The sequence below is a fragment of the Odocoileus virginianus genome, chromosome 9 (genome assembly GCF_023699985.2).
Source record: "Odocoileus virginianus isolate 20LAN1187 ecotype Illinois chromosome 9, Ovbor_1.2, whole genome shotgun sequence".
Lineage (NCBI taxonomy): Eukaryota > Metazoa > Chordata > Mammalia > Artiodactyla > Cervidae > Odocoileus > Odocoileus virginianus.
Window position 1 is genome coordinate 5,963,161 of NC_069682.1, and position 20,626 is coordinate 5,983,786.

Consider the following 20,626-nt stretch of genomic DNA (forward strand, 5'->3'; position numbering starts at 1 on the left):
AGAAATCCACTACTGAAGTAATAAATCCTTCATGGTTCCAGAGTCTCCAAGCCGTTCAGAGAGCATTCATAGGCAGGGTTGTTCTGGTGTATTTGTGACAGGTTTTGCTACTTTATTGTTTTCCTTTGAGAATTAAAAATAGTATATTTATTTTTTGGCTGTGTTGGGTCTTAGCTGCCCTGTGGCATGTGGGATCTTAGTTCCCTGACCAGGGATCAAACCCGCATCCCTTGCATTGACAGGTGGGTTCTTAACCACTGCACCACCAGGGAAGTTCCAGTTCTTGCTACTTTGGAAACCACTCAACAGTAAAAAAAAAAAAAAAAAAATCCACCCACAATGCAGGAGATGCAGGTTCGATCCCTGGGAAGATCCCCTGGTGAAGGAATTGGCAACTGACTCCAGTCTTCTTGCCTGGGAAATCCCATGGACAGAGGAACCCAGCAGGATACAGTCCATAGGGTCGCAAAAGAGTTGGACATGACTGAACGACTTAACAACAGCAATCTAAAACTTACTGGCTTAAAAGCACAAGTGTCTTCGAGAGAGAGAGAGTCTGCAAGTTGTCTGCACCGTTGTTCTGCTCTGGGCTGCCTTGGCTGGGGCTGTGTGCTCCAGCATGGCCTCATTCCCAATGGTGGGGTCCCTGCTGGTCAGCTGGGGGTGCAGGGACGGGTGGGCCTCTCCCCCTGTGGCCCCTCACCTTCTGGGTTCACCCAGGCTCTTCATGTGGTGGTGGAAGAGTTCCCTCCAGATAGAAGGCAAGCCCTGAGGCACTGGCACTCTCTAGCCTCTGTGTTGCATCATATTTGCTGTTTTTTCATGGGCCAGAGCAAGTCAGTGGCCCAGGGCTAGGGTGGGTATGAAAGGGTAGTCTCCAAGGGGGCAGGTACAGGGGGAAAATTATGGAATCACCCTTCACATAATTTGACACAGTACTAATGTTCAATAATTTAGACCAAAAAAAAACGGAACATAAGAAATTACCTCGGGCAGAGATTCCAAGACAGTATGTTTAATGCTAAAATCTCAACATTCAGAGACGATATTCCCCCAAGCTAGCTCTCCATCTTATTATACCAGGGAGGACATACTGCCAGAGAATTCTAGGTGGCTGAGGCCCCATTGCTTCTGCTGAGCCAAGCAGGATACCTCTTGGCATCACTTGGATTGTGTCTTAGGCTGAGACCCACCCCACAGGGGACAGCAACTCTTCCTCCATGAATTAATAAGCTTTTTCTGACTTACCCACTGCCCCCTTTTTATGAGTCTGAAGACAGTATCATCTTGACCGGTGACTTTTTCTGGTGGTGGTTGTTCCTTTTAACAAATCAGACCCCAGGAAGAGTCACACGGGAGGTGCCGAGTGTGTTCTTGTGTGCGTGTAACACATGGATACACCCACCGCAAGAGTGCAAGCGTGTGATTGTCTCATGCACGTACTTTGTGTTCTTGGTGAGTTTACCAAGAGGCCTGGGAGGCAGCAGCCCTGGCCCCCTGCTCAGCGATCTCTCTGGTTCCACTGCACTGATGCTCAGGAGGAGATGGAGAGATGGAGGCAGCCAGCCTGGGAGGGGAAGCACACCCACCTCCCTTGCACGAAGCCGGAGTTTCAAACATCTGCTTGGCCATGTGGTTGGAAAATCATGTCTTAGAACGAAATCAAAATTCAGAAAAACCCCTTTGGGGGAGTCGGGAGAAAGGGATGGGGCCCCCGGGGGCAGGTGAGGTGTGGTTGGACTCTCAACCGTGGGTTAGGGGAAAGGACTAGGACAGCCCCCACCGACTCTCACAATGGGCAGAAAGTCATTGGCCCTGGGTTTGCCTGAGAGTGAACACAGTGTAAACAACAGCCTGGGAGTCTGGCGTGGGTCCCACAGTTCAGGTAGAAACATGTGTGGACTGCATTCTTGCCAGGCCTACGTAATAACAATCACCAGGACCTGTTCTGAGCGGAGCAGGACCCTACCCTGCAACGCAAATGACTGGGGCTGCATGCTTGGCACTGGCAGAGGCCCCACGGCTGGAGGAAGATTTGGGTAAAGTGGGAAAAAGTAGTTCAGAGAGAGATGCTGCACTTAGCACTAGGGCCCAAGCCTTCTTTTCTCTTCCCCTTCCCCTTGAATGGGTCACCCAAGCATGCCAGAGCTTAGTTTCCTTACTCTTAAAAGAGGAAATTAGGTGAATCCCTTGGTGGTCCAGTGGTTAAGACTCCAGGCTTCCAAGGCAGGGAGTGTGGATTTGATGCCTGGTCAGGAAACTGAGATCCCACATGCCAAGCAGTGTGGCCAAAATTTTTTAAATTTTTTTTAAATTAAAAAATAAAAAGAGGAAGTTAGTCTAGATAACATACCAACCTCTCTCGCGGCCCTCAAGCCCCCAATCTGGTTCATTTCTCCTTTTTCCTTACCACTCACTGATTTCCGATACACTGTATAATTTAGTCATTTTTGTGTGTATTTTTTGATTATCGTCTGACTCTTCTCACAAAACTATTAGTACCACAGGGCAGAGATCCTTGCAAGTTTTATTTAATAATATATCTGATATACCCAGAATTGGGCCTGGCACATAATAAAGTATTTGTTGGATGGATATTGAGTGATAAAGAACCACCTAACTCTACCATTATGTATCAATTATCTGGGCTTCCCTGGTGGCTTAGCTGGTCAAGAGTCTACCTGCAATGAGGGAGACCTGCGTTTGATCCCTGGGAAGCTCCCCTGGAGGGGAGCATGGCAACCTGCTCCAGTATCCCCATGGACAGAGGAACCTGGAGAAGGGAAAGGCTACCCACTCCAGTTTCTGGCCTGGAGAATTCCATGGACTGTATAGTCTATGGGATGGCAGAGAGACGGACCCAACTGAGTGACTTCCACTTTCAGACATCTTCTGGGCTTCCCCAGAGGTTTAGTAGTAAAGAATCTACATGCAGTGCAGGAGTCACAGGAGACTTGGATTAGATCCCTGGGTCAGGAAGATCCCTTGGAGGAGGGCACGGCAACCCACTCCAGTGTTCTTCCTGTGGACAGAGGAACCTGGCGGGCTACAGTCCACGGGGTCTCAGAGTCAGATTTGACTTAGCACGCACACACGCAGGCATCTTCTAGGAGTCAGAACCTCAGACAGAATCCCTGCCATCATGAAGCTAACCCCTGAAATGAGCGCTGGGGCCATAACTGCTGACTCTAGCTGGCACCTGGTCCCCTCCAACTGTGGGGTTGCTGCAAGTGGGCAGTTGGCAGGCAGCCCGACGGGCGCTGTGAGGGTTCTTTGGGCGAGGCTGGTGACCATCTCCCTGGCTCCCTTCCAGATTCCACAGACGGTGAGGGCGACTGGAGCCTCTGGTCTGTTTGCAGTGTCACCTGTGGGAATGGCAACCAGAAACGGACCAGGTCTTGTGGCTATGCGTGTACTGCAACCGAATCTAGGACGTGTGACCGTCCCAACTGCCCAGGTGGGTGTACTCAGGGGTGTGGCTCTACGTTCCCGGAGAAGCTTTTCCCTTTTGTTCTGTTTTCTGTCTTGTTATACAATTTCCAAGTGTTATGCTCCATTGACAGTTATAACAAAATATTGGCTGTATTTCACATGTTGTATAATACATCTCTTATTATACACCAGAGAGTTTGTACACCCCACCAACATCCCAGCCCTATGGGGCCCATCCTCACCCTCCCCACTGCCCACCACTAGTTTGCTCTCTGTCTCTGTGAGTCTGGGTAAGGTTGTAGCTTCTATTTAAAAACTTATAGAAATTGTCTGTTTACAAGACAACCATTTTCCTAATGAGAATTCTGACCAGACTGGGACAAGAGACAAATAATGAGCTTAGAGGATGAAAAGATAGATTTTCTGAACCTGATACACAATTGCAGTAACCATGACCTAGAAGACAATGTTACCATGTACTTAATTTAAGGAGTGATTCTGCTTAACTTGGTCCTTTGATGTGGAACTGGTTGTACCTTAAAGAGACACATGAAGATGGATGTTCATGGGCTAATAAGGAAGCCAAGATCAGAGGCTTAACAGCCATCTACAGAAAAACTGTGTATTAGCCTGAGAGTTGCTGAAAGTTGGAGGGAGCAAACTGGGGCAACTTGGCAGTTAATTATTGCTTTAAACTGCATTGTCCATGTTTTTTAAAACTTAACTAATAATTGCAAACTTAGTGAGAGGCCATATTGGATTAGAAAACAATTGTGACTATAGTAGTATTGTCAAGCCGCTGTCTAGTCTTGTTTCTGGATGGCCCACACATTTTTAAAGGGTTGTGAAGAGAGAGGAGGAGGAAGAAGGATACACAACCAAGACCGCATGTGAAATGAATTTATTTACAAAATGTAAATAGATGCACAGCCATAGAAAACAAACTTACGTTTGCCAAAAGGGAAGCGGGTGAGGAAGGGGTAAATTAGGCGTACAGGATTAACAGATATATCCTACTTTATATAAAATAGATAAACAACAAGGACCTACTGCATAACACAGGGAATTATACTCAATATTTTGTAATAACCTATAATGGAAAAGAATATGAAAAAGAATATATATGATATACATGTGATACCACATATATATTCTTATCATTTTATATGTATATATATCAATGTTCTGTACACCTGAAGCTAACACAACATTCTAAATCAATCTTACTTCAATTTTTAAAAGACCATATGTGACCTATAAAGCCTGAAATATTTACTTTCTGACACTTTACATAAGAGTTGATCAACTCCTGGTCTGTGGTTTTCCATCTACCATGTTCGCCACAGGCAGGTAGAAAACCAGCCTAAAATAGTACCTCAGGTTCTTCCAAGAAATCACACTTTCCAAATGGTTTCCTCTGAAAGAGATTTCAGAGATAGAACATTTGATTCCCCACACCCCAGACTTCCTTTTTCTACCCCTGGAAACTTTGTTCTCAAACCACAAGGCTGAGATTTAGAACAAAATCTGGAGGAGATTTTAGAACAAAAATGTGGAGGAGCAAAGGGTTTTCTGCAGAGAAAGAAGATCAGATTGGGTGTGCATGTGATAACAAAGGGGTATGTGCAGAAAATGGGGCTGTCGTGTGAGAAAAGGCAGTTCTGGACTCCGTCAGCCATGCGGATGGATTTCCAAAAGTGCTTGATCAACTTCTGTCAAGATGTTTGTGCTGACCTTTCCCATACTCATCACAATGAAACAGAGTTAGAAGTCTTGTGGGTTGTGTAGAAATAAACCAATAAATAATAACGAGAAGGAAGAAGAGGAGGAAGAAAGTGAAGAGGAGAAGGAGAGGGAAAAGAAGATGAAGACAAGATGAAACAAAAGAAAATGAAGATAAAGATTGGAAGATGAGGAAGAAAAAAGGTGATAATGAGGGTCATGGAGAGTAGAACTTTTGGAGTATTTCAGTATCAAGCAGATTTCTAAAGTCTTTGCATGTGTTATTTCAATAATGTCATGAACTAAGTACTGATGATGGTGTTCATTTGGCAGCTGTGGAAACTGGGACACATGGGTTAATTTATCTAGAATCACACAAGAAGCAAGCGGTCCAGCTGGGATTTGAATCCAAGCAGTCTGACTCCAGAATCCATGTTCTTAACCATTAAATTCTTCCACCACCACCAGGGTGAGGGGTCCTGGGCTCAGCCACACATGAATACAAACAGCATTTAATGTCAGGGCTTGGCAGCTTGCCTGTTGCTTTCTCCTCCAGAGTTGGCATGCAGACACAAAACAGTAGACCTAGATAACTTGATAGCAGATATCATCTCTCCTCCCATTTTGAATGTTTTCTCTCACTGCTGAAAGCAGCATGGCCAGCAGCCCTGTTCTTACATTTTCTTCTCATCTGACCTGGCTTCCATTCTTTCTGCCTTTCTGTTCCTGACTCCCCCAGCTTTTCAGGGCTCCCTTGAACATGAAGGGTCTTTTTTGCACCATCTCTTTCCTTTCCTGGTGTCTTGATTCTCAGACTCACTGGAAAGACTTAAGGGCCAGCAGTATCCCTGGCCTGGTGGTGATGACACTGTAAAAGTCTGTCCCCTAGGCTGACTGTACAAATAAGCTCTAAGGGCCTCACATAAAATCAGGGAGAGCCCCTTAAAAGAAATCAACTCACACCTAGCAGGACAGCCAAGGTTCTCCAACAAATAGTCCACATTCCACTGTTCCTTCCTCTCCTGACTGCTTCCACTTGCAGGGGATTCCTTTTTGCAAAGGAAACCTGGGTGGGGATGGTCATTTGAGTAGGGGAGGGAGCTGGGAAACATGAGGCAAACTAGGTTCAGTTGCTCAGAGCAAGTAATGACAAACCCAGCATATTCTTTTCTTAACATTGGATTTTTTTATTTTTAACTTTTTAAAATTTATTTTATTCAAGCATTGTTGAATTACAATGTTGTATGGCAAAGTGATTCAGTTATACATACATATATATATTTAAGCATACATTCTTTTTCATACTATTTTCCATTATGGTTTAATCACAGGGTACTGAATATAGTTCCCTGTGCTATACAGTAGGACCTGTTGTTTATCCATTCTATATATAATTGCTTGCATCTGTTAATCCCAAAGTCCCAATCCATCCCTCCCCCAGCTTATTCTTTTTGCAGCATCATCAGCAGTGCTAAAAGTCCCAGCATACAAGAAATGGGTCTTTTATCTGTGAACCACTGCATCCTCAGAATGAGCTAGACAGATATTCAAGGAGAAAATGTCAGGCAACACTTACTGCTTCTTACGCTAAGTGCTTTCTTTATGCATAACTCATTTCATTCATTCAAGGCTCTGAGGAAGGTTGTTGGTTCTCCCTACTTATGGATGTGAAAACCGAATCACCCAGAGGTTCTGGGACTCACCCAAGTCACACAGCTAGCAATGATTTGAGCCCCAGTGAGTCAGTCCTTAAGACCAGTGTTAACCACTAGACAGGTTGTTAACACTGGACTTCCCTGGTGGCACAGTGGATAAGAATTTGCCTGCCAATGCAGGAGACGTGGGTTTGATTCCTAGGTGGGGAAGATGCCCTGGGGAAGGGAATGGCAATCCACTCCAGTGTTGTTGCCTGGGAAATCCCATGGGGAGAGGAGTTTGGCAGGCTGCAATCCATGGGGCTTCAAAAGAGTCGGACACAATGTAGTGACCAAACAACAACCAACAACAACACCACACTCTCCAGTCTCTGGCTTACACTGCCACTCTGATGCCTCCAGAGAGACACACATCCTGACGTGTGTCCAGCACCACCCAAAACCCCACTCCTGGGACCAGGGAGTGAGCTCCTTAGGACATTCAGGCACATTTGGATCTGATTTCATGCCACAAATGGTATCTGGGGTTTTAATATATTTTATGCTCTATACCTGCCTTTTACTGTTTCCTCTGTTGGCAAGTTTCTGCCCATGAGTAGTAATGAATACAAAAAAGGCTTTGTTCACATGTATTTGTTTTTTTATTTGCCAGTGGGGCGGCGGGGGGGAGGGCAGTACTTTTTCCATATAACTAGAGAAAAAAGAGCTCCTGTCTGTGCCTAGGAATTGAAGACACCTTCAGGACAGCTGCCACCGAAGTGAGTCTGCTTGCGGGAAGTGAGGAGTTTAATGCCACCAAACTGTTTGAAGTCGGTATGAAGAGTTTTCTTTTCATTTTTCATCCAAATATTGATTTAGTGTCTTAGAGATTCCTTTTGCCTTTGCCATGCCATCCTTGGATCCATTTAAATGTTGCGTCTTCCTCTTATGGGGTCCAGTGCTGTCGGCGTTTTTCTTGCTTACCAAATATACAGCAAGCAAAAGGGAGCCTCCTGCAGGGACAGACGGAGCCCAGCAGCCTTGCTGTGTCACAGCTGGGGCCACCCTGCCCCTGGCGTGGGGCTCATCCATCATGGGGCCTCAAGCCTCATGGAATCTCTTCTCGCAGCCCTCACCAAGTGTCCCCAATGAAATAAAGAAATGATGATGTCTGTGTCCCAGCAGAGGGTCACGGGGAGGGAGGAAGGAAGAGAAAGGGCACTTTCCCAACCCCACCCCCAGCCCCCCACCACATGAGCTTTCTGTAAACCTTTGTAACCCCCTGCTACTCCTCTGATAGAAAGTGCCAGAGCGAGTACAATAAGCACGGGCCAAAGTTATAAGTGTCTACTCAGCAAGGGGAAATCCTGCTGTATAAAAATAGCTGCATGTGCTTCTGGATGTAATTCTATTTTGCAGAAAGGTAAGATTCCTTCTGCCCCATTTCTCATTTGCACCCACTTCTGCTCTCCTCAGCCAAGCTGGAATCAGTTTGGAGATGCTGTTGCCCAGGGTTTCCATCACAGTCCTTCACGTTCAGCCAACTGCCACTAGCAGAAGCCTTCTGCAAACACAATGCCTTTGATCCCCCAAATTTAAAGGTTGTGGGAGTTTTGCATAAGATAGTAAAGCAACAAGGCCGGCTTTGGGGGCAGAGAGCGACTCTGTCTTCCCCCATTTCCTGTGCACAGGCAGGCAGCCGCTTTGCCCTGTCACGGGGAATGGGACCAGGTGCCCCAATGGGCAGCTCGGGACACAGCGGAGGAGAAGGGGACCACCTGCCAGGCAGGTTCCAGGCAGGAGCAGACACGGTTCACGCTCAAATCGGGTGACGGAGGAGCGTTTGATGAGGATCTGTCGGCAAAGGTGTGAGCAGGTGGAAGGAGACCAGAAGGGCTGGTACAGCGCTCTGGGACTGGCCACAGTGGGGAGCCCGCACCACCCGCTGGACTGAAGGGACTCGGGGAGAGGCCCCAGACCCCTGGGTAGGGTGGACACACTCCTGTCTCCCAGAAGGATGCAGTCGGCCTGTAACAGGGAGGGGGAGCCTCAGGGACAGCACCCTTACCTCGCCCCTTCTTCCTTCTGCCCCCGACCTGGTCCTTCCATCGGCGCACCCCAGCTAGAAACCGAGGCTCAGGGAGTCCACAAAGCAGATCCACGCAGGGCAGCCTTCCAGGGCAAGGAAAAGGGAGATGAGGAGACAGAGGACAAATGGAATATGCCCAGCATGGGTGAGAAAAGCTTGACTAGCATAACGTCAAATGTCTTAACTGACTCCTGCCTCAGTTTTCTGATCTGAAAAATGGTCTAAGTTAATGGTGTCTGGGCTTCCCTGGTGGTTCAGACAGTAAAGAGTCTGCCTGCAATGCAGGAAACCTGGGCTTGATCCCTGGGCCAGTAAGATCCCCTGGAGGAGGGCATGGCAACCCACTCCAGTATTCTTGCCTGGAGAATTCCATGGACAGGGGAGCCTGGTGGGCTATGGTCCATAGCGTTGCAAAGAGTTGGACATGACTAAGCGGCTAACACTTTCATACTTTAATGGTGCCCACCTCCTAGACTTATTGTAGAGTTGAATGAGTTGATACTCATAAAGCACTAAAAACATTCACACTGAATACTCCGTGTTAGTCTGATTAAAAAAAATAATAAGTCAATGGATGCATGACCTGTATGTACATGACTTTTGATGCCTTTATGCCCCGGAGGGGAAATGCAAAGCTGTTTTCTGGAGCCTCTGTGAATCTTGTTTCTGAAAATGCTGCCCTCTGAAGAGGACACCCACTGGCTCTGCAGACACGCGCTTCCCAGGATGGGCCTTCCATTCTCTGCAGCAGCACACTCGGGGCTTGCCCGGGTGGATTCACAGAGTCTAGCACATTCCTGCAGGCGGCATTCCCCACCCTGTTCTGTGCACGACCCACTTGCCTTCTGGTTTAACCCTCATAGGACTTTTTTGAGATGGGTGTCATTTTTATCCCCAATTTAGAGATGAGAAAACTGAAGCCCACTGAGGTAGCATGCCTTGCACAAGGTCACGGAGCCACTAAGTACTTGAGCCAGGATTTGACGCAGGCAGTCTGACACAAGTGCCCACACATGCCATCTGAAGCCAGGCCTTTCCCATGCTCCTGAGAGGTGCCCCAGCTCTCTCTTCCTTGTTTCCCTGTAAAGGAACTTGACCCCCCCTGAAAGCTGGCTCCCAATCCTACCTCTCGATTTTCACTCTTGACACCACCAGCCTCTCAGGACCCAGGTCAGTGGTGGAGAGTCACTTCTGATGCCTCCCTCCCTTCTCCCCAGCCCCCCAAGGCCTGGCAGCCCCCCTCCCCGACTACTCCTGATCCCACCCTCCGTACCTGCCAAGCATCTCACTGGGACTCTTACAATTGGCATTGAAGGGCTTGCTGTCACTCAAAAACCATCCGTGCTTTTCTAGTGCCCTCTGAATGGGCCTAAACCACATTAAGACAACCCCCAGGTCCTGACACCAGTGATGTCCCTTCTGTATATTATCCTCTGCTCCAGGGAAACAATGTGTTCCCTGCCCTCAGACTCTCTCTGCTTAACCGTGGGCCGCAGTTACCGCCAACCTGGCTGGCCCTCCTCTCTGCTCTTGGACGATGACTGGGTCCAGTCCAGCCCTCTGAGACAGGACATTCAAAACCCTCCCTGGGGGAGCCCCCGCCTGTGAGGGACAGTGCAGGCCTGACCCCTGCCAAGGGAGGGAAGGAAGGAAAGAGGACCGGGAGGCAAGGGCCTCCGAGAAGCTGGGCGAAGTCTCGCCTACACTCATGGGGCGCCAGCAAAGGCTGTCTGATGTGGGAATCCCCCATAAAGCAGCACCCTGCCTGACCACGAGCAGCCCCAAGGGAGTGCAACCTGGATGTGGACCCCAGGGCAGGTGCACTGCAGCCGGGCGGCAAAGCACCCCCGCAGGCCTTCTTGCAGGAGCTCTGAGCGAGACACCTGTGGCCGCCCCTCCAAGCCTCCGGGCCAGCCCGGGGCCGCTCACCCCTGGAAGCACCCCCTGACTTGCCCTGATGGAAAATGACATTTTTTAACACCAGTGGGACTTTTTACTTTTGCTCCCCGCCACACAGCCCTGCATTCCACATGGAGGGTTTCCTGAGATATGGATCATCCAACAATGCAGCTTCCTGAGCCAGACACTGCAGGAAATTTGCCCACACCACCTGCTTACACCCCAGCAGCCCCTGTGGGTCTCTGCCTGTGGGCCAGTTCTGGGCCCCAGAGCCCACCAGCCCATGAAGGCACACTCAACCAGAAGTCCAGGAGCAGCCCCGAATCAGTGAGTGATAATACCCAGACCCCCACCAAATGAAGACATCTCTCTTTAAAGACTATATTCCAAGGATTATTTAGTGCAAGGAGCAAGGGGCCTGTTAGCAATAGAGAGAACACTGCATCTAGAGACCTGCAAGCATCTCAACGGTTGGGGCTAAAGAGTTTTCTTTTATAGAGGGGTAAGGCTGGAAGTGAGGGGAAGTGAGATGGAAGAGTGTCAGAATCAGACAGGACATCAGAGAATGTTCTACCGGGAGACCAGCCTGTTTTTGGGAGGCACCCCTAAGGAAAGGCTGTATTCTGGCCCAGGCTGAGGGCAGGCCCAAGTTCAGGGGCTTGAAAGAAGGGGAGAATATTCAGTTCAGTTCAGTTCAGTCACTCAGTCATGTCTGACGCTTTGTGACCCCATGAACCGCAACACGCCAGGCCTCCCTGTCCATCACAAACTCCCGAAGTCTACCCAAACCCATGTCCATTGAGTCAGGGATGCCATCCAGCCATCTCATCCTCTGTGGTCCTCTTCTCCTCCTGCCCTCAATCTTTCCCAGCATCAGGGTCTTTTCAAATGAGTCAGCTGTTCACATCAGGTGGCCAAAGTATTGGCGTTTCAGCTTCAACATCAGTCCTTCCAATGAACACCCAGGACTGATCTCCTTTAGGATGGACTGGTTGGATCTCCTTGCAGTCCAAGGGACTCTCAAGAGTCTTCTCCAACACCACAGTTCAAAAGCATCAATTCTTTGGTGCTCAGCTTTCTTCACAGTCCAACTCTCACATCCATACATGACCACTGGAAATATTAACTGAAGTTTAGTTGAGATACATTTTGTTCTAACTGACCACTGGGGATGAGCAGTTTAGCTCGTCTATCAGGCAAAGAAAGGGAATCTGGAGTGTCTACGTCTGGGTTTTGTTTTGTTTTATTTCTGTTTGGCTGCATGGGGTCTTGGTTGCAGCATGCAGGATCTTTAATCGTGGCATGCATGGTCTCGTTCCCTGATCGGGGGTCAAACCTGGATCGCCTGCTTTGGGAGTACCGAGTCTTACCCACTGGCCCACCAGGGCAGTCCCTGTGTCTGGTTTTGTCGTAGGAAAACACAGGGGCAGCGGTGAGACTTACCAGGTCCCGTGGGGAAGAGGGCTCTTACAGTAAGTGGTTTTCCAAAATGTGCAAAAGTGGAGAGATTGCTTAACCTTGGCTGTTTCGCAGGATCGCGGGCCTTGGGTGAAGGTCCACCCTGACTCTGGATGGGTTTCTCAGGTCCTGGGAACAGATGCTCCAGTCTCTCCAATGGTTGCCTGTTTGAGCCACATTGCCACCTTCCTTCCCTGCTGGTGTTTCCCAGAATCACGTCCCAAAGAGCTGTTTCCACTGCATCTTTGTCTCAGAGTTTGGGAAAACACAAACTGACACATTCAGTAACCCAGAAGCCCTAGACTCTGATGACTGAAGGACCCAGAGTGAACACCCATAGGGACAGGATCGGGCAGGGAAGGTGACAAACTGGGGACCTCCTGCCTTGACCAAGGAGTGGTCACTTGTCACCTAATCACAGGACCACTTGTTCCCATGAGAACAATGCAGGACCAGCATCAGTGTATCTTTTGTTTTTTCAAATGGAACAGGGAATCTACACGAATAAATAGAATCAACTAATTCTTAAATACTGGCAATTAATTCATTATTTTTAAATACTGTAACGCCCAAACACCTCTGAAAACAAGTTCTGGCTATAAGCCTACAGGTCAGTGGCCTTGGGCCAAATGTTAAATTCTCTAAAACCAGGGTCCACCAGCCTCTTCTTTAAGGCATCTTTCATGGAGATTTGCATATAACGATTGTTCCTGTTTCCTGCCTAAGGTTAAGAGGTTAGGCCTAGTTCAAACAAGTCAGTGAGGAGTAGAATGAAACTTAGTCTTACAAATACTACTTTGAGGTACTTTGTATCACTTGTTGCTTATTTAGAGAGAAGATTCAAAGTGGATCTCTGAATTACTGTTCATTTAGTTATGAGCGATAGATAATGGGCTTATGGTTATGCAGGAAACCATAGAAAATACATCTTTTTCTGTAGATGCCTACTAAAACTTGTTGTTGTTCAGTCACTAAACCATGTCCAACTCTTGCAACCCCATGGTCTACAGCAGGCCAGGCTCCTCTGTCTGTCCTCCACCATCTGCCAGAATTTGCTCAAATTCATTTCCATTGAGTCAGTGATTCTGTCCAACCATCTCATCCTCTGTCACCCACTTCTCCTCCTGCCCTCAGTCTTTCCCGTCATCAGGGGCTTTTCCAATGAGCTGGCTCTTCACATCAGGTGGCCAAAGTATTGGAGCTTCAGCATCAGTCTTTCCAGTGAATATTCAGGGTTGATTTCCTTTAGCATTGACTGGTTTGGGAATAGTAATATTATATATTTCCAAAAGAAAATTTTAATGAGGGTAACATAATGATGATTGAATCTAGGTGATGGCATCTAGGCAGTCATTGTTTATTTTCTCTCCTATGTATCTGAAAGTTTTTTCATAATATAAACTAAAGAATTGGTGGTGCAGAGAACCTTGTGGACAAAGAAATTCCCAAGTTCAAGGAGAGTGAGTGTGTTCACCGCGCCAGGGGCTGCCGCTCCGGAATGGAGAGGTTGACTTTAAAGTCATCCTGCTGCCAGTTTTGCACGTGATGAGTTTCTCTGTGGCCTTTTTCAGACACGGACAGCTGTGAGCGCTGGATGAGTTGCAAGAGCGAGTTCCTAAAGAAGTACATGCACAAGGTGATCAACGACCTGCCCAGCTGCCCCTGCTCCTACCCCACGGAGGTGGCCTACAGCACAGCTGACATCTTCGACCGCATCAAGCGCAAGGACTTCCGCTGGAAGGACGCCAGCGGGCCCAAGGAGAAGCTGGAAATCTACAAACCCACAGCCCGGTATTGCATTCGCTCCATGTTGTCCCTGGAGAGCACCACGCTGGCTGCCCAGCACTGCTGCTACGGCGACAACATGCAGCTCATCACCAGGGGCAAAGGGGCGGGCACGCCCAACCTCATCAGCACGGAGTTCTCGGCGGAGCTCCACTACAAAGTGGACGTCCTGCCCTGGATCATCTGCAAGGGCGACTGGAGCAGGTATAACGAGGCCCGGCCCCCCAACAACGGACACAGGTGCACCGAGAGCCCCTCCGACGAGGACTACGTCAAGCAGTTTCAAGAGGCCAGGGAGTATTAAAGAGACGCCGCCGCTGGTGTGCCGCGCCGATCGCAGCCCGGCGGATAGCCGCTCTCACCAGCGCACGTGTATATACCGCGCGGGCATTTGTCCTAAGTTACACCAGGGCTGGGCGCCGGGCCCTCGCAACTGCCATCTGAAGCCACCGTTGCCATCTTCAGTGTCAACAGCCCCCTTGGAACTCTTCCGAGGGAGGGATGTTCTCAGGAGCATATGGAGAAAGAAGCCGGAAGAACTTGGAAGCCGTGGTGGGTGGAATTCAACTCACTTCAGATTCAGTGGTTCCGAGAGAAGCAATGGGGCAAAGAGACTGAAATTGTAAACGTGATAAGCAGTTTTATGTATAACTTATTTAATATGAATGTGATTTATGCATAACCTTTTCTCTGGAGTTGTCATCCCGAAATTATTTAATCACTTCCGTGAGAGTTCAGAAAGGGGCTTTAGGGAGGTGGAAGAGAAAGGGAATTTTCTAGGAATGACTTCTTTAAAAACGAGAAATTCAGTAGAAGGATATCAACATAAGAAAGCCTGAAACCAAAGGTGAGTTAGCCAGTGAGGTACCTTGCTGAAGTCTCAGCTGCCAAAATGCCCTTCCCTCAGACTGGGAGAGGGTAGAGGGGGAGCAGATGGATATTTTAAGAGCAAATCTGAGACCTGGTTTTAAATAAGCTTTAAAATAAAGGATGATATTAGCACAATGCTGTAATTCTACTAAAGGACACCAGAATGGTAGAATTTCTGCTCGTGCCTTAATAGGTTCAGAAGGCTACAGGAATGTCAGACTTAAAAACAAAGAGTAGCACTTTTCCAAAGAAAACTGCAAAATAAATGGGGAAAGAACATGAACTTCATTTCATCTATTTTATTTTCATACCATCTTAACAATTTTTTTCTCCACCAATATATTTCCAGTAAATAAATATAAAAATGAGGAAGGGAACTCATCTAGAAAATCCTAATTTTTTATGTTTTAAGAAAGGAAAAAAAATACATTATTTTTGTAAAGTATTTATTGAGTCACTGAGTCTTGTGCATCAAGCAATTATAATATTGGCCTGGTTCTGTAGGGTGGAACTTAGGACAAATAAAGAGTTGGTTCTTATGCAGTCTATACTTGCAAAACTCCAGGGAAAGAGATTATATAATAAAATCATAATAAAATGTGTTACCTGCAGTAAATGTGTTACCTGCAAATATTTATGATACAAATTCTGTAAATAGCCATGGTAAAGCAGGGTTTCAAGGCAGGGGAGAGGAAGTTTCAAAACAGGTGGGAATAAAAGGCTCATTGATTGATGTAATGGTGAGTGGTGTGAGTCAGCATCTTTGGCACCAAGAACATCAACCCAGTCCCCAGGAGACCGAAGCTCATTGACACACGTGCAAATTTCTGCCCATCCAGAGCTAAGAAAGAGCTGAGAAAGCCAAGCCAAATCAAAGGCTTAAGACAAGCCCAGATGAATGGACCACTTCCACACACAATTTTGCAAGTACAGTAATAAAGAGAATGCTTCATCATGTAAGTGATTCCTTTTCCAGATGAGGAAACCAAAACTCAGAAATAATAGATCAAATTGGCCCCATCTTTCATTTCCTAGTCCAGTGCTCTTCCTACTCTATCAGATTTTTCATGTCCTTATATTCCTGATGCCTTTTGTATTCCTAACCAGATCCTTAGATTCTTTTAGTAAGATCTTGTTTTATGGAAAAGCTTTTTTCAGTCATTTATACTTTTGAATGAGTTATACATGTATTGCCAACTCTCAGGATATTTATATTTGAAATCTATTCTTAATTATGGGAAGAGAACCTTTATTCCGATTTGAAAGAATTTTAGGCAACTGAACTGCTGGGGAAAAAATCAGTAGGTTCATGTATCAGGGAAGATTTGTTTCCTAATAATAGGAAAACCATTTTGCCAAGAGAGTTGGTTGCAATGGAATTCATCACCTTCGAGATGGCGAATATCTCAGGACAGGTATTCAAGCAGAGTGTGTGAAGACCAATCACATGAGAAGCTCATTTTAGTGATGAGGAGAGACAAAAACATGCAGCAATCACCCCCTCTGATAAGTGTTCTGTGAAGGAGAAATAAAACGTCCTCTGGGAAAATACAGGCAGGAATCGGGGCGGTACCTGCAGGATCCAAGAGATGAGTGGTTAAAAGGGTGGGCAGGTGAATGCATTCAGAATAAGAAAACACCGTGGGCAGGCAAGAGTGTGGTGATTTCTGAAAACTGGGATGTTTAGAGTGACGAGCCAGAGGGATAAGAATGGCAGGTTATGGAGCCATGTCTAAGGTGCTTTTGTTAAGGATTTAGCCTGGGCTTCCTACATGGGCTGGTGGCTCAGCTGGTAAAGAATCCGCCCACAATGTGGGAGACCCGGGTTCCATCCCTGGGTTGGGAAGATCCCCTGGAGAAGGGAAAGGCTACCCACTCCAGTATTCTGGCCTGGAAAATTCCATGGACTGTATAGTCCATGGGGTCACAAGGAGCCAGATACGACTGAGCAACTTTCACTTTCCCAGGTGGCCCAGACAATAAAGAACCTGCTTGCTGTGCAAGAGACCCGGTTTGATCCCTGAGTCTGGAAGATCCCCTGGAGAAGGAAATGGCAACCCACTCCAGTATTCTTGCCTGGCAAATCCCCTGGAGAGAGGAACCTGGCAGGCTACAGTCCATGGGGTTGCAAAAAATCAGACACGACTGAGCAACTAACACTTTCACTTTTACTTCACTTAGCATGGAAAATGAAAGCTCTTTCCTACTACAGGGCAAATAGCTGATATGAGCAATATTTCCAACGGGCTCCTTGCCTCTTAATATCAGACCTTACTGACATAATGAACTGAGAGTTAGAAGGGGAGGTGAACTGGGAGCTGGGGAGGGTTCCTGGGCTCTTCACCTGCTGAGAACACCACTAGCCTCCCACCCACTGTCCAGACAGCGCCATCCCGGCTGGAAATTTGCCGAACTATAATCTGCCTCTATCCAGACGTCCCCCATTCACTAAGGGCCCCACACCAGCCCCAGGGTAACCTTGGTTAATCCTTCATGGAAAGCAGACCATGTGCTCAAGGGCCAACGTCGCCCACTGCAGAGAAGTCTGTCTGCTCCCTCACCTGTAGCACCAGTGACTACAAACACCGCTCACTGAAGGCCTTGCTCCTTGGCTGAGCCTTGGAAAGACAGCCCCTTTCTCTGAGGCTCTGGGGGGCCGTGTCTGAGCAAGCCGCCAGCAGTGGACAGAGGAGCCAAGGCCCTCTGGCGGCCGTGTGTGGGAGGGATGATGACGAGGCCCCGAAGCTGGGCAGCTTCCTGACCCCATTCAAGCATCCGCCATGATGAGTCTCCAAGTCTTTCCAACTTTGTGGCTCAGTGGCCAAGGAGCAGATTTCCCCACCCTGAGACCAGGGACCACAGATCCAAGAATAGGTACACCAGCCACCCTTCCTGAGGACGCACTTTGTTCGTCTGTGCTGATCACTCTACCGTGGAGTTAAGCAGGTTACATCCGATTTACGGCCAAGGCACAAAAAACCCAACAAGGTCCTCTAACCTGCCCAAGCTCATGAGGCTGTGTACATGGCAAAGCTGGTTGCAGCCGTTCTGTCTGATCCCTAAGTCCACGTTCTTAACCGTATCCCCTTCTCAACTCTCTTTCTAATTCTTCCCACCACTGAGGATTAGGGGCCTTGCTCCAGCTCGCTCTGCCTTTGACCAAGTTGTTCAAATGTCTCTCCACCAATCTTCACGGTGTCTCACATTGGTGACGGAGGGCCTGGGTTCAGCTCTGCCCCGTCCTTCTGTATTCCATAAGAGGATCTGAGTCCTATGTCCTGGCCCTTTCTCAGGCTGGGTAAGTAGCACAGCCTGACTTTCTAAAAGACAGCCTGCCCCACAGATAAGAGCAGACAGCAGTCTGTTTCCCCTGCTGCACCCGAGCCCCGTGTCAACCACTGCTGTTGGGTAGGCCTTAAGGGCGGCTGCCGGGTCTCATGCTTTCCTCTGCTCCCAGCCCCAAGCTCAGTACTTGGCAGATGTCATCAGCAAGGGATGGGGGCAGAAAAGTGTGAGGACTGAGTCAGACTGCCTAGATCCCAGTCCTGGCTCCCTCAGTCATCAGCTGGGCAGCTTTGGATAATTCAATCAGTCTCTGCATAGTCCAGTTTCCTCAAACAGTTGTTTGGAGAATGAAATCAGATAAGAGATATGAAGTTCCTAGCATGGGGCCTGTCATGGACCCTGTGCATTGGTGTTGAGTCATTGGAGAATTAATTATTGAGTGTATACTAGTTGCGAGGCATTGTTCTAGATGCCAGGGATGCAGCGGCATACAAATCCAAGTTTTCCTGGTGGAGGGGAGATGGGTGATAAATAAATAAGTGCCTGATCTGAGATAATGGTAAGTGATAGCCAAAAAAATAAAATTTTTTATCATACATGTATGTTGCATTATTTAAATTAATGCTAGTTGCTGTAATAGATCAGCCTTGAAATCACAATGGCTTAATACAAAAACTTCCAAAAAAGTATGTTTCTGGTCAAGTGGCTCCCTTCTAAGGACCCTGGCTCTTTTCTTCTTCAAGGCGTGACTCTCTCGGATGTCCTAATGCATGCTAAGTCATTTCAATCAGGTCCAACTCTTTGCAACCCCATGGACTGTAGCCCACCAGGCTCCTCTGTCCATGGGATTCTCCGCAAGAATACTGGAGTGGGATGCCATGCCCTCCTCCAGGGGATCTTCCTGACCCAGAAATTGAACCCTCATCTCTTACACCTCCTGCATGGGCAGGCGGGTTCTTCACCACGTGTGCCACCTGGGAAGCCTTGCTGCCCTCGGGGTCATCTCTGTTCCAGGCGTCATAAGGAGTGAAGAGCAAGGCAGACTGGGCAATGCAGTCCAACTAGAGGCCCGGGACGCAGTGCTGGGCTGTGTGGGCCCCCAGCCTGTCTCTGCCACACAGGTAGACCACCAACTAATTACGCAAAGTGGAAGAGCAGGCTAGTGGAAAAGGTTCTGTACAGGCCCAGAGGCCAAAGGGGGCAACCCTTCTCGCCTTATTCAGACCAGTTCAGCTTTCAACCGGCAGCTCCTACAAGTCCTTAGTTGATGGCTTTCTCTACCACTGGGGCCACTCTGGTTGCACAGATGCAGATTGAAGTGCCAGGGAACTAACCGTGCCCCCAGGAGACGTAACAGGACATGGTGGGGGACTTCCCTGGTCGTCCAGTGGCTAAGACCCATGATCCCATTGCCTGGGGCCCAGGTTCAATCCCTAGGCAGGGAACTAGATCCCATGTGCTGCAACTGAAGATGCCACGTGCTGCAAGTAAGACCAAGCACAGCCAAGTAAATAAACAAATAAATGTTGTTTGGTGAATGAATATGCCACCTCTCTCATCTCTCAAGTGGGGCATGTCTGAAGCATAGTTTATACCATGCCCCAGCTCCCCCTAAGACTGAGGTCCAGCCACCCTCGGGGGTGACCTGCTTGCTCACATGCCAGTGACTGGCCCCCTTTGCTTCCCTGTCTTTTCTCCCCACTCCCTTGCTGTCATTCACTGGAATCATCCCCCAAATAAGCTACTTGCCCAGATCCTTCTCTCTGAATCTGCTTCTGAGTGTTCCCAAACCAAGACATTGCTTCATGCATTAATACTTACCTCATTTTTCAAATATGAGTTTATAGTAATAGTACGGCCTTTGTGCTCCTGTGAGATGAAGTTTTGTGTTAGTATAGCTCTTCCAAAAAAAAGAAAATTCACTCTCATTCTGACTAGAGATGGAAGCTCTGTGCATGCGTACTAATTTGCTTCAGTCGTGTCTGACTCTTTGCGACCCCATGGACTGTAGCCCACCAGGCTCCTCTGTTCATGGGATTCTCCAGGCAAGAACACTGGAGTGGGTTGCTGTGCCCTCCTGCAAGGGATCGTCTTGACCCAGGGATCAAATCCATGTCTCTTATGTCTCCAGCAATGGCAGGCGAGTTCTTTACCACTAGCACCACCTGGGAAGCCCAATAGAAGCTCTACTAGACTTCAATACCATACTGTGTAGTTTTTACAAGATGAAAATAAGCCCCTAGTCTTCATGAGTAGGGGCTTTCCAGGTAGCGCTAGTGGTAAAGAACCCACCGGTCAATGCCGGAGACGTAAGGAACGCTGGTTCGATCCCTGGGTCAGGGGAGATGGCCTGGAGGCGGGCACAGCAGCTCATACCAGTATTGTTGCCTGGAGAATCCCGTGGACAGAGGAGCCTGGCGGGCTGCAGTCCACGGGGTCACAGAGTCAGACA

General features: G+C 48.1%; 1 protein-coding gene across 1 annotated transcript in view; it reads left to right on the top strand.

The window, feature by feature from the left end:
• Positions 1–18,768, top strand: part of ISM1 (isthmin 1) — an 89,661-nt gene extending 70,893 nt beyond the window's left edge. The window contains exons 4-6 of the mRNA XM_070471899.1: positions 3,314–3,457; positions 7,533–7,622; positions 13,806–18,768. Coding sequence (XP_070328000.1) covers positions 3,314–3,457; positions 7,533–7,622; positions 13,806–14,323 — 752 coding nt within the window. The 3' untranslated portion in view covers positions 14,324–18,768. The remainder of the gene's footprint in view (positions 1–3,313; positions 3,458–7,532; positions 7,623–13,805) is intronic.
• The last annotated feature ends 1,858 nt before the right edge of the window (positions 18,769–20,626 follow it).